The following is a 14,564-nucleotide window of genomic DNA, read 5'->3' on the forward strand; positions in this document are numbered from 1 at the left end:
TTAGGAGGATTTTCCTTTGTTGACTGAGAAAGGTAGCAGTACTACTTCTTCCCTGGCTGGGTTCTGTTTCAAATCTAGGCAAGCCTGAATATTAAATGGTGATATAAATTTTGATAGGATGCATCTAAAATGCAGACACTTTTTAGCACCTGCCAGCTTCCTTTTGCCCCCATGTAAAGCTCTTTTGTCTCTTCTTAGTTCTAACTAAAATGTATCCAATATTGATGACAGTTTTATAGGCTCACATTTCTCCCATTTTTTTGACTGAGAGGTGCTATAGCTTAATTTTTTTTTCCTTTTGCTCCATCAGATTTTGCAATTGTTGAAGTTTGTGGATTTTTAAAGTACTTCAATAACTGTGCTTCTTGAAATCAAATTTTCTTTATTAAATAATTAGTCCAACACCCCAGATAGCACTGAATGTCAATGTGAGACTTCAGTAAAAGTTTAGGGAGACAATGTTAAGCGATGACTGCTTAACATTGCCAGGGGGCAGTATTTACTAAGCTGATCTTTCAACAGACTAGTACAGAGATACATAAGTTTTAAGTGGGCCATCCTTAAAGCCATGAACTGGAGGAAAATAATTAAAACCGAAGATTTGTCTTAAGTTTTTGCTTTTAGATGAGGAAATGAACAATAATGGCAGATATTTTCCTTAGGGGTATAATGTATCTGACATGTTTTCATAGTCACATTATAGATCTTATTTCCTTGGCTGTCAGCTTTTTACAAAATTTCCCATTGCATTTTGGACATCTATTTATTGCAAATTATTAGGAAGTTGGACAGATATCTTGGTGAGCAGCATGTTGCTAATGCATCTGGGAAACATTTTGGGTAGGATGTGTGAATCTCTCTCCCACTCTATCATAGCGCACTCTTTCTCTCTCTCTCTCTCTCTCTCTCTCTCACACACACACACACTCACTCACCATGATGACAGGATGATAATACAATTCTCAAAAGCATTATTGAAAGATGAGTTTGCTATCTATTGTCTTCCACCATCCTTAGACTTCAGTTGCTTACATTTTACAAGATTACCCTGAACTAAAAGAAATTAAAATCAACTTCAATAATATATCCATTATAATCAGCAAGGGAACTTATTTCATCTATCATGTGGTGCACTTTAAGAAAAATGATATACACTTTTTAAATCTACACAAAAAGATGCAACATTCCGTGTTATTTTTTTTTTAAGATTGTCAGGGGCGGCTAGGTGATGCAGTGGATAGAGCACTGACCCTGGAGTCAGGAATATCTGAGTTCAAATCCAGCCTCAGACATTTAATAATTACCTAACTGTGTGGCCTTGGGCAAGCCACTTAACCCTTAAGCCTTGCAAAAAACCTAAAAAAAATGCCAGGCAATATGTAACATTTTGTTTTAAAGAAACCGACCAAAGAATGTTGACTTTTTAATATTAGTATTCTTTATAAATTGAGTCAGATTTATGATTTTATCACGTCTCTCCTTAAAAATAAAGATTACTGGCCTAATGGAAAGAGAGATAGACTTAGAGACAGGAACACCTGGTTAGGTCCAGCCTTTGACATATACTGACTATGTGACCCCTAGAAAGTCATTAAATAAGCCTCAGGAAGCTAAAACTATATGTTATAATTCAAACTACAATGGTAAAAGGGAGCTTACTCATTAAATTCACTGTATCAAAACAATCATAAGTCCTGTACCTGACCTTATGCTTACTCTGAATGACATGAATATTTGAATATATTCAGTAAGTGTAACCCAATATAATTTATTTTGATCTTAAATCATATGTTTAAGGACATATTGGCAAAGTAAATCTTTTGGGAATCTCTGTCCTACACAAATAATTGAATGCATGTTTCATATGTGCCCTGATCTAACTTAGTAAAGTAAGCAACTAATTAAGCCCAGTACAAGAATATTCTATTCCTGGATCCTTACCCTTTTTAGAGTCTGTTATGAAAATTCCTGTTAACTGAGCAAATGGCTACAGACGTCATAATGCCTTTGTATTTATATAGCACCTTTTTATGGAAGGCTAGGAGTGCTTTTCAAAGATCGTCATTTCATCATGCCTCACAATTACCCAGTTAGCTGCCATGAAACTGATGAAAACCTTTAAAATGTCAAGAATACTTTTATAAACTCTGAAAATACATACTCTTCAATTTAACAGGCAGCATTTGCCCTCAGTACTCTTCAGAACCATTGTTCCAGCATCTCAAGAAGCTGACACATTCTCAGTTCACAGTCTCTATGACTTGTTCCTTAGAACTATCCAGAGTCTTTCTAATAAAACATAGGCAGTCTAAAAGCAATTTTAGCTCAGTGGATAAAGCCAGCCTCAAAATTAGGAACTCTGTTCAAGTACTTCCTTTTGACACCTGCATTTTTAGTCACTCTGAGCAAATCACTTTACCTTAGCATCCCAGGTAAGTTGCAGAATAGTCTCAAATCTGCATTAAGAGAATGTTTTCTCATTTAGTGGGATAAGAAATTTCTTATCCCAATCAAATAACAAGTCCAGTTCAGAAAGAAAGGTTTTGAATAGAATAAAGATGCTTTGTAAAAATACCAGGGAGACATGCTAATTAAACATTGCCACAATAAACTCCCATTCACTTTCCCTTCTTTTTTTACAGCTCTATGCCATTCCTTGGTTCCTTACCATGTTTACCCGTAAGTATTTTTTTTTAATTTTCCTTTATATGTTAATATTTTGTCAGTATTATTTAAGATATATCTCCTAGATTATTCACATTTTAAATAAAAATACATGTAATATCAATAGCACTTGAATAGCATTCTAAAAATAGATTTTTATTAAAAGTATTTTTTAAGTCAGTCATTTATCAGTTGTATCTGACTCTTCCTAACTCCAATTGAGCTTTCTTAGCAAAAATACTGGAGTGGTTTGCCATTTCCTTCACCATCTCATTTAAATATGAGGAAATAGGAGTGACTTGGCTAGTCACATGGCTAGTAAATATCTGAGACCAGATTTGAGTTTATAAAGAGAGTGTTCTTGAATACAGACCCAATCCTCTATCCACTGGTCTTCGTTACAGAATTTACATTCCCACATGTATGTATGTATGTATATGCCTATAAATTATATGTATATTGTATGTATTTATATGTATATGTATCTACATTTACGTGTATGTATAAATATTTGTGTGTATATATATATGCTTCTTTGAGAAATAAGTTACCACATATATATGTACATATATATATATGTATATATATACATATATATATATATATATATATATATATATATATATATATATACTGATTTGAAAAATTAAAGTTACTAAAAACTAGTAGTATTGGGAAAGGCTTCTTATTAGAAATGATTCATGAACTGGAGATTCTAAGAAGTCAGGAGACATTGCTTCTTGAAGGAGACCCTTTGCAAAGGCCCAGAGACAAGAGATGGAGTGCTGGTTTGGAGAAGTAGCCAATAGTCCCATTTGTATGGAATATATCATGCATAAAGGTCAGTAATGTGAAATATATCTGGCAAGATATGATTGATCCAGAATATGAAGGATTTCAGATGCTAAGGTGAGGAATTTGAATATGATCCTAGAGTCCCTGGAAGTCTGGAGTCCAAATGGGAGAGAGACCTCTGTTTATTTTTGAGATTTCCTATGGAAACTAAACTCATATGTATGACCAATTCCATACTCCCTCTAGTTCTTCAGGAATAAATCATGTTCAGATGGCCAGTCACACTGGAACCATGATTTACACTATCCAAAAAACAGAAGGTCTTGTATCAGGAACCCACTTATAGCTTTCTGAAATCAGTTAGTCCCTGAGCACTTATAAAGCACCTGTTATGTTGAAGGAAGCCCTCCCAGTGTTCTGAACAAAAAAAAAGGAAGAATCCCATTTATTCCTGGGCCAAGGAAACAGATTAAGCTGAAGTCTGTGGATTCCCAACTCCTTCCCTTGGAGACAAAGACCACTCCTTGGCTTTATCAGTTAGAGAAATCCCCTTAAATCAAGAAGACTTTTAAGTAGGCTCATCTGGGATGCAGTTCTCCTAGCCAGGAGTCTTGGGTGTAGATGCTCTTTTTTCATGCCTCCACTCTGGCTCTAGTCCTCAAAAGCAGAGTAGAGTATCAATTATTACCATTTCATTTTAAGTTAAAAGCAGATTATCATTTTTAAACTCTTCCCTCTGGACTCTTCTCTAGAATAACTACATACTTAATCCTTTCTCATGTCCTTTACTAATATGAAAATTAGCACATAAAGTTCTGTAACAAATGTACTTTTTGGTATCCATAAAGCAATTTAAACAAGAGGCATGAGTTTTGTAGCAGCTGTAAAAACTACACAATAAAACTCAGATATCAAACAAAAAGTTTGAGTTAAGCAAACTATCACTGGTTTTTGATGACCTTAAAATTCTTTGAGAAATGTTAAGAAGCATGTTTTGGCCAAACTTTTTCTTGCTAAATAGGACTAGACCAGGTTCTTAACTCTCAGTTGCAAAATCACTAAATATCAAAATGAACCTAAAAGATACCATTTTCTGATCTAAATTTTCCATTTAGAAGAGTTTTGCTTCTATTTATAATCTGTAGATGAGGTTCTGAGTATAAGGTCAAGACTTCAATATAGCCTGAGTTTCATTTCTTAAGAAGTTATTATTGGGGTGAAGAAAGACAGTAATGGAAATTGAGTCCATATAAGCAGTGCAACAGCTGAAAAAAGTTTCTTATTTAAAATGCCTGAGAGTTTAATCAAAATGTACATTTAGTTAAGCCTAAGTACCATTGATCTATTCATCTGGAAGCAGTATGTTACATCATTGTCCACAATAGTTCCTATACAGTAGTTCCATGATGGTAAATGACTAAATGGTACTTAGTAATCCTAAAATATTGTAGATTTTGGCAAAAGAATTATTAGGAATCAGGAAATATCCCAGGATCTTCATGCCTTAGATTGTTTATCACTTTTCAACATTAACTAATCAGAGAAAAGTTGTTTCATTATACAATATTTGGAAAATAAATGCTCTTTGCTTAGAAAAACAAGTTCATTTTCCTTTTAGAGTGTATAAATCAGAGAGCAGTATTTTAATCAACTAGAAATTTGGCTATTTTCACACTTCTACAGAACATCCTCACACTCAAATACAGACTGAATAGAAAAAAAGGACTATTAAAATAACATTAGAGGTGAGAACGCGTTATCACTAGGAGCATTTTTATGTTTAGCAATTTTCAGATCACAATTTTCCCTAGGATGAAATAAATATTCTTTCAAAAATAGATGTCTCTTATAGCAGACATGGTATTGTTCATGCTCAAACTATAAGAAAAGAATTATCTGATACTAACTAATGATAAAAGGTTGCATTTATATAGAGAGCTTTAAGGATTGAAAAGTGCTTTATAAATATTGTATCATTTTAATTTTCACAACTGCCATAGGAGGTACATGCTATTGTTATCTTCATTTTACAGATGATGAAACTGAGGCAAAGGTAAAGAACTTTGGACAGCTAGTATCTGTGACCCAATTTGAATTCAGGTCTTCTTGGTTCCAGGTCCAGTGCTCCACCTAGTTGTCTGTCAGCTGTTATTATTCTCTGTTATTTTAAAAGTTAACATATTTATGATTGTACATGGATAGCCTATATCAGATTGCTTGCCACCTTGCTGCTAAGGGAGGGAAAGGACAGAAGGAGAAAAATCTGGACCTCAAAAAATCTTACACAGGGGACATCTAGGTAGCTCAGTGGATAGAGCACCGGCCCTGGAATCAGGACACTTAATAATTACCTAGCTATGTGGCCTTGGCAAGCCACTTAATCCCATTGCCTCACAAAAAATAAAAAAATAAAAAAAAACTTATACAAATGAATGTTGAAAACTATACTTGGGAAAAAACTATTTTTGGGAAAAAATAAAATACTATTAAGTTTTTAAAAAGTTAACATTATTTATCATGTCACTGTTTTTTCTTCATGTCATTTGGTAGATGTATTTCCACTACACAAGATTTTTCATCTCTGGGATACATTACTGCTTGGGAACTCTTCCTTCCCATTCTGTATTGGAGTGGCCATTCTTCAGCAACTGCGAGATCGGCTCTTAGCGAATGGCTTCAATGAGTGCATTCTACTCTTCTCTGACTTGCCAGGTATCTATGGCTCTGTATTTATACATAAATAAATACATAAATGCACAGGTGGAAATATGAATAAGGAATAACTGAAAAGTAAGAAGCCATATGGCAAAATGAGTCACATAGCAGTTATATATATATGCACTTTGCTGAAATGGTGAGTTTATATACACATGTCCTTTGAATCTTATTCTTAACATATATTGTGACAGTATTTATGAATAATTTTTTAAAAATATTTATTAATTGTAGTCTAAAAAGGCAATTATAAATAATATCCCAAGGATATGAAAGAATTATACTCCTGTTTGTAACTTGGCAGTTTAGAATTTAAAATTGTTCAATAAAAATGGGGAGGTAGGCTAGTTTGCAAAAGCCTATCTCAAATATCAAAATGGATCTGTTATCTCATCGACTTGAATGATTTATAGATGGATTCCTTCCAGTGTTACAGATCTTAGCTCTACCCTTGCCTATTTAGCTTGTGTGATTCTTGTTTATGTCCTCATGAGGTCTGCCTCAGGGGTTCATTCAGCATGGAAGAGGTCTTCCTTACTTTCTTTGACATAGTGAGGGTACAAGAACAGCATTCATAATCATTTGTCCTCACCATGATCTTCTTTCTTGGTTCTATGTTGTACGGTTCTCAAATCTACCACCACCTGTCATATAATATTCATTTTTAATTTTATAGAGGTTCTTGTAGCTATGACCTGCTACCCCACAGTCACACTTATTGAATGTTGATTTTTTAAATTTTTTTTCCATGGTATTCTTGATGTCTGTAAAACGCTTTATAATTTTCATGCCTTTGGTGTCTTCCCATCTTTAAGACACCAGGTATATCAATCAGTCTCTCAACATAGTGTTGACATCAGCATCCATACATATAGATGACAGAAGCCATATTGAAAAAGACCTTTTATGGTGGTTCTGTTCTACCAAATCCAATTTTATCTGTCTGTTTGGTCTGGGGGAGGTTTTCATCTTATAAGTGACAGTCAAATCTTCTCTGAATTCACTTGGTCCAGTCTGATGACTTTTCCCATTTGTCCTTGCATACCATATCTGCCTATACTCTAACCAAACTAGTGGCCCATCTATATTGTCTATCCCAGGTAAGCACACTAGTGGAAAGGGTATGTCATAATCTGAGCAAGGGGAATTCTTTTTTCATTTGGTCTTTGCTATATAAATAGTCAGGCTAGAATATTTTGACAGGTCATTGATATCTTCCTAGAGGTTCTATGATATTCCAGGGTTTACTACAACCATCACAAAGTCATATGCAATTGGGGTCATTGTTGGACCTCATTATTCACAGAGAATCCCTCTTTGATCTCAAGTCTTCTCTGAATCTCTTCTCTCACATTGGAGAACGTGTTTAGCAGTTTATTTGTCGCTCTGTTTCATGTCTTGCCTTATATTTATAATAGAGGGTCATTAAAAGGGAAATCTTTCAGGAAATCTTGAATGATCTTGATGTATGGATATCTTTTTTGGAAAAGAATCCTTGTAGGGGCATTTTGCTGTTCAAATCAAATGTTTATTTATCTGAGTTTGAAAGGGCCACAACAACAATAAGCACATTTTTCTGTTAACTATAAAAGAAGTAACCCATTGCTAAATGTCACTTGCCTATTCTCAACTAATGCCCTCATTGAGAGATGATTTTTATATTAATGATTATGAAAAAGCAAATTGGTGCATAGGTTACAAATCCTGATCACCTTTTTTCAGGATTAATTGGGTTAGAAATATTTTCCATGCTTTTGGTGTCTTGCCATCTTTCAGGCACCATTGTATATCAGTCAGTCCTTCAATATACTCACAATAGTGTTGTTGTATGAATAATAGAAGTCTTCTTCAAAAAGACTCTTTATAGTGGTTTTACTCTTCCAAATCAAGTGCTTTTCTGTTTGCTTGGTTTTGGTGAAATTGTTATCTTACAATTGTTAGATAACTCTTCTCTTAACCTGGTCCAGTCTGGAGGGCTTTTCCCATCTTTGTTCCTTTAGTACCATAACTGCCCCTTCTCTAAACATAGCTGGCATTGTGCTGAAATAGTTAGAAATAGAAATAAAAATATAGTGTTAAAATAACAATACTAAATATTGATATGCATCAGTAATTCAGTTGAATATACTCTTCAATCTTAAGTAGCTCCTGAGAATTGAAACCTAGCATTCCTACCCATTAATTTGTACTAAAGTATAAAGGATTTCTCTGAAATTATTCTTTTTCTTCATTTCTTTGACATATCATTTCTCCATTATATTCATATGCCATAATTTGTTCAGATTTTCTTCAATTTATCATTCATTATCATCCCCAAAAGAGCAGAATCATATCAATCTTAATATCTTTACTGCAAATAAAACAAGAAGACAAAAGGACATTGAAGCTAAATAGAAAATGGTACAAAGCTTCCCCCAGAGTCAAATAAAGGAATTGGCTGAGTTGGTTTTAACATCCAGAAGTATCCAGAAGTATTCAGAAGTTCAAGTCGTCTGACATTTGGTCATCTCATATTGCAGTGATACATGTTTGGGAAAAAAACATTTTGAAGATAATTACAACTTAAATGCTGCAGATACTGAGGACTTTGAGAGATGCAGTGAAGAATTTGATTAAAAGACCTTCCCAATTAAAAGGATAGACACTTTAATATTTGGTCACCTTTTTTTTTTCAAAGATGGACATGAGTGGCAAGAAGAGAACTATTTTGGAAAACATAGTTGAGAAAAATGAAATAAGAATTTTAGACTAAAAAAACTTTACATCAACGAATCATGAATACTTTGAGAAAGGAGTCTGGAGGCACTGGATAAACAAAAAAATGAATATCATCTCATATTCAAACAAAAAGAAATTGATTATATTTTAAGAAACTATAAAGATTCATTAACACTGTGGGAGTTGTTTTAAGAAAAAATTGAAGAAGGATTAAAAATGAAAATAGCTGGAATGCATTTAAGGCAACTCTAAACTAACTTACTGAAATAAACCTTTTACTTCAGAAAATGGAAAAATAATGGTAACAGAATGACATCAGTTCAGATTATCCTCATTTCCTTAGGAAAATTAATCTGTGTAAATCAGCCAGACAACACTTGATCTCCTTGCTAAGGAATGAGTTATGGCAGCCAAGGACAACTCTGGATTCAGAATATATTCATATTTGTAAGTGAGCAGTATCATCCCATAAGAAAGAGAGAAACAGGGGAGGGGAAAAAACAAGGTCATGATAAGCTTGTTAAGGATTATAGCATCATAGATGAAGAGCTAGAAGGAACCTTAGTGACCATCAAGTCCAACCACTTTGTTTTACAAATGAGGAAACTGACCCACAGGAAAGTTAAATGACTTGCCAAGGGCCACACAGCTAGTAAGTCTGTGATTTGGAATTTGAGTCCAAGTCCTCTGTCTCCAAGTACAGGGCTGTCTATTATATTGTGTTGCCTCCCATGCAAAAATCCTAAGGAAAGCATGGTTAACTGGGTTATGGGGCCAATATGGGAAGTAGAAAGTAAGCAATGCAAAATGGAAGAAAATATTGACAAATGTCTTTTCTTCATCACTGGTTCCTTGTAAGCTATATGAGGGAGTAGAATTGATACTGAAGAAAACAAAGATGGGAACTTTATCTGGACTAAATCAAGTCAATACAGCAGAGCCATACTGAAGGAAATACATTTGGGGGGATGCTGACAGACCAATTCAGTTCTCAAGATGTCTGAAAGAGGAGAGCATACCAATACTTAGGAAACGTCACTTAGAACCTAATTATTATCCAGAAATAAAAGTGGAGAAAATGCATTTACAGAACCATATCACCTTTTCTATTGATAAAATCTTTATGAAAACAATCCACATATGAATAAAGGTGAAACTATAACATAATGGGTGAGCTCTTGCAAAAGATATTCAACAGCATATCATTATAGCTATACAACTGATAGAAAAATGTAAGTAGCAGATGATTTCTCTATGCTTTTATGAACCGTTTTAAAAAAAAAATTTCAATAAAGCAGTATCATTGGCACTATAGGTAACACCACCTTAAAAGTTTTCTTACAAGGCATCTCCTATGCCCATATTCGAACCATTCAGAAGCCCTTTCAAAATGTCAACTGGAATAACTTTTTTCAACCCTAAAGTTGTTACTATGGAAAGCAGTATGACATTGTGGATAGAGAGATGCCTCAAAGTGAGAAAGAAGTTGGTTCAAGTCCCTACTGTGACCCATACTGTCTGTATGACCCAGACCTCTCAGAACTCAAGGCAAGTTAGAGAGAAGGTACTGATCTCAAAAGGAGCTTCCTTACCTGAGAGTCCCCTATAGCATTGCCATTATAGGTCCAGTCTCTATCCCCATGACTATTGATTTCAAGTAGGTCATAAACAGAACAAGCTCACCAAGGATGTTGTGAGTTGTCAAAGAAGGCAGTTCCCAAAGTCCATATGGAATGAATGTCTTATTGAAAGAAGCATTCCTCTCAAGTTTCCTTATGACTTTAGAGAAGTAGGACTGATCAGCAATTGGGCTGGGCATCATGTCCATGCACTCTGTGGGTATACATGTAAAGTCAAAAGATCTAAAGGAAGGTTCCAGCAGAGCAAGTTTAGTCCTAGAGAATTTATGAAATGACTTGGATAGTCCCCAAAGAATGACTATGTGTGAATGACTTGCAATCTGACCCACTTCAGTGAGATCTCAGGTAGATTAAAATATTGAAATATGCCAGTGATTATGTCATGTGACCCAAATGCTTTAACATTTCAAATACCCTCAATCCACTATTCTTTCCTGGTAAAATTGGTCCTACATTTAGAGAAATAATAGTAATAGCTTGAATTCATTTAATCCTTTTTCTCCAAATAACTCAGAGCACTGTCATTAGTTTTCTGATTTATCAGATTAAAAATTAAGGTAGTTTATTTCTTACATATAAAAAAAATTTGTTCTTTTCTGAGAAAATCTTGGAGAATACCAAATGATCATTCATGCTCTCTCGCTCTCTCTCTCTCTCTCTCTCTCTCTCTCTCTCTCTCTCTCTCTCTCGTGTGTGTGTGTGTGTGTGTGTGTGTGTGTGTGTGTGTGTGTGTGTGTACAAAAACAAAGAGGCTAGTACCATAAACTAGGAGAACTGTCTGTACCCTGCAAATGTTTTCTTCTCATTCCCAACATGCCAAAGTAAACAGAGAATGATTGATCAGGATTAAAAGCATTTTCCAGTCTGTCCTAAAAAAGCTAAAAGTAAGTTTGTTAGGACTGCTAATTATGTATTTCCAAGTAAGGCAGATTTCTTGTCCTTTTAGTCTACTTAAAAATTTATCAGGAAAAGCTTTTTTTTTAGTCTACCACTAGTCATGAATATATCTATTAGCAAAAGCATTTTACATTTGAAAATAAATAAAAATTTTCCTTCACTGTAAAATCACAATATTATATTATTTTCATATGTCTCATCAATAAGATAAATAAACTCTGTTGGCTCTTTAAAGATAAACTATCCATTGTTTATGTAAAATGGTTTGATCCAAAATGTCTTTCCTTTCATCAACTCACTATTTGATTATTGTCTAATATTTCCCTAATGGAAAAACTTCTGGTAGCACCTTGAGAGCCAACTTTTGAAGAACTATTTCAAAGCCAATAAATAAAATATTATTATTTAAAACAAATAGTTTGCACATGCAAAATATATCTACATGCTCACATTTGCCTAAATAAAACTTTTGGCTCCATGAGATTATTTCTCTCAGGGGTTCTTTATCCACTAGCCATTTCTTTCTTACATTCTGCTTGATCAGACATAATTGTCAACTTCAGCCTGCTGAAAAACTTGTACATGATACCTGACTTTGAGGTGCTATTATATTTTCCTGGGAAAAGTGAAAAAATATTTTTAAAAGATTTTAAGAAGAAATTTAATCATTTCTTATTGTAAAATCTTAAATAATATCAATCTCTGACTAAAATTGAATGAGAAAAGCATCTTTCTCCGCTCCATTAAAAATAGGTGATCACTCAAAAATGTGCTTCTTAGCTCCTGAGAATATATTTGGAAATGGACTAATGTTGAATATTACATGGACTTATGAAACATGCAAAACTCCACTTAAATTCAAGTTGATTGGCAGCAATGTCAAAATATATTCAGGGCAACCATGACCATTAAAACAAAGATGACTTCCATTTTGGTGAAAGGAAGTTGATCAGAATGTGTTGCTTTTCAACTCTTCTCCTTTGATAAGCTTTCTTTCCCAAGAACAAATCCTGACAAATTTCTATTTATTTCTTCCTATAATTACTGAAAAATATTACTGATTGCCTCAACTTTAAACAGGACTAAGATCTAATAACTTATTTAGAAGTTTGTTTGAAATGCATTTTCCTAAATTATTAAGGTTGCTGGACCAATCCATCAGAAAATTGTTTAAACCATACTGAACTATATCTTGTTAATAAACAAAAAATTTTAAAAGAAAAGAAAAGAAACATATTGGAACTAAATTTTGAAATAATTATATCAGATGGAGGCCTGTCATCTAGTCCTTTAAATACTAATAATAAGGGGGTGGCTAGGTGGCACAGAGGATAAAGCACTGACCCTGGAGTCAGGAGTACCTGAGTTCAAATCCGGCCTCAGACACTTAATAATTACCTAGCTGTGTGGCCTTGGGCAAGCCACTTAACCCCATTGCCTTTCAAAAAATCTAAAAAAAAAATACTAATAATAAGCATTCCCCAATGAAGGCCCAGGGACATGAAGAGACAACTTGGGAAGGAATAAGTACAAAAACTATTCATTAATAAATGAAAAGATGCTTGATATCCCTAATGATGAAAAGAAAATCAAATAACCTTAAGTTATCGCCTTATTTCAACTAAAATTAAAAAAAAATTTCAGGGCTAAAGTTAGTGGAGCTATGGGGAAATAGGATTCTGTAATCTATTGTTAGTGGTATCTATGTGTTCTGGGGCAGTTACTTAGATAGCAATGTGGACCTTATACTGACTAGATTCTCTCTTTTGAATGCTTTCACCTTGAATAGAAATGTTTCTTTGAGAAAATGCAATTGGATTTCTAATTTGTGTTAAGAGTAGAAATCTATATCTTTTTCCTTCCCTTCCCCTCTCATTGTGGTGTCATTAGAAGAGCACTGAATTCATTCAGAATACTGAGCATTACTTAGGACCTTGGATGATTTACCTTTCAAGGATTCTCTTTTCTCATCTATAAAATGAAGAAAGTGAACTAGATCAGTAGTTTTTAAAGTATTTGATCTGAAACCTTTTTAATCTTTCTTTAATAGACTAATGCCTCCCCCCCACCAAGAACTTATATTCTATTTAAAATTAAAATATTATGGATCGCCTTAAAAGATCTTACAGACTTCCCAGCAATTCATACTTTAAGATTTGCTACATTCGATGGTTCCTATTGTTCTTTCCATCTCTAAATCTTGTGATTTTTGTCATGATGTTTTTCTCTCCTTACTCTTCATACCTACCAGGCAGGAGGGTAAAAAAGTAGCTACAGATCTAGCTCCAAACTACTGATATATTCAGTTTGGGGAAACCATATTCTAGGAAGTTATTGATAATAAACTAGAGTGCATCCAGAGGAGAGCAACCAAGATAGTGAAGAACATCAAGTTTATGCCATATGAAAATTGGTTGAAGGAACAGATTCTTAATCTGGAAGAAAAAAAAGAAGCATTGAGAAGGACCTGATAGACATCTTTAGATTTTTGGGGTTTTTTTGCAAGACTGTCATGTGAAAGAAGGATTAGACTTGATGTCTTTGACTCTAGAGATCAGAAATAAGGACAACAGGTGACTTCAGTATCAAAGAGGCAAATTTAAGTCTTGATAAAAATAAGAAACTTCTTTCATAGCTTTCCAAAATTAAAACGGTTCCTCTCTCTGGACATAATGGTGGATTCACCCTCTTTAGAGGCCTTCAGGCAAAAATGAATGACCACTTGTTGAATGTGTTATAGAGCAAATTATTTTTCAGTGTGATGTCCATAGATGAGGTCCCTTCTCACTCTAAAATTCCATGATTCTCTAAGGACTATTTTCTGGAAGTTTTGATATTATGGCTGCATATTGGTATTGGTATTATGGCTGCAAATCTTTTTGGTAATAAGTCCTTCCATGTTAGGGTAAGTTGACCCTTCCAAAGAACAGACTCATTTGTTAACTAAATTGACTGGAAGTTTTTTAGGTTTGGCAAAATCTGTCAGAATTTGCACTCCATAAAGGAACGATAAGGGTAGGATAAGAAACTAGGGAAAGACTTTTATGGATGAATATCTTAATAAAAATGATTGTTTAATTTTACATAAGTTTCCTGTATATTCCTCTATGGAATTTATAGTACAATTTAAGTAAG

At 34.0% G+C, this 14,564-nt stretch overlaps 1 protein-coding gene across 1 annotated transcript in view; it reads left to right on the top strand.

The window, feature by feature from the left end:
• Positions 1 to 288: 288 nt before the first annotated feature.
• Positions 289 to 14,564, top strand: part of LOC141517585 (TBC domain-containing protein kinase-like protein) — a 130,826-nt gene continuing 116,550 nt past the window's right edge. The window contains exons 1-3 of the mRNA XM_074228752.1: positions 289 to 2,432; positions 2,643 to 2,679; positions 6,010 to 6,171. Of these exons, the coding sequence (XP_074084853.1) occupies positions 2,670 to 2,679; positions 6,010 to 6,171 (172 nt within the window). The 5' untranslated portion in view covers positions 289 to 2,432; positions 2,643 to 2,669. The remainder of the gene's footprint in view (positions 2,433 to 2,642; positions 2,680 to 6,009; positions 6,172 to 14,564) is intronic.

The sequence above is a fragment of the Macrotis lagotis genome, chromosome 3 (assembly GCF_037893015.1).
Source record: "Macrotis lagotis isolate mMagLag1 chromosome 3, bilby.v1.9.chrom.fasta, whole genome shotgun sequence".
Lineage (NCBI taxonomy): Eukaryota > Metazoa > Chordata > Mammalia > Peramelemorphia > Peramelidae > Macrotis > Macrotis lagotis.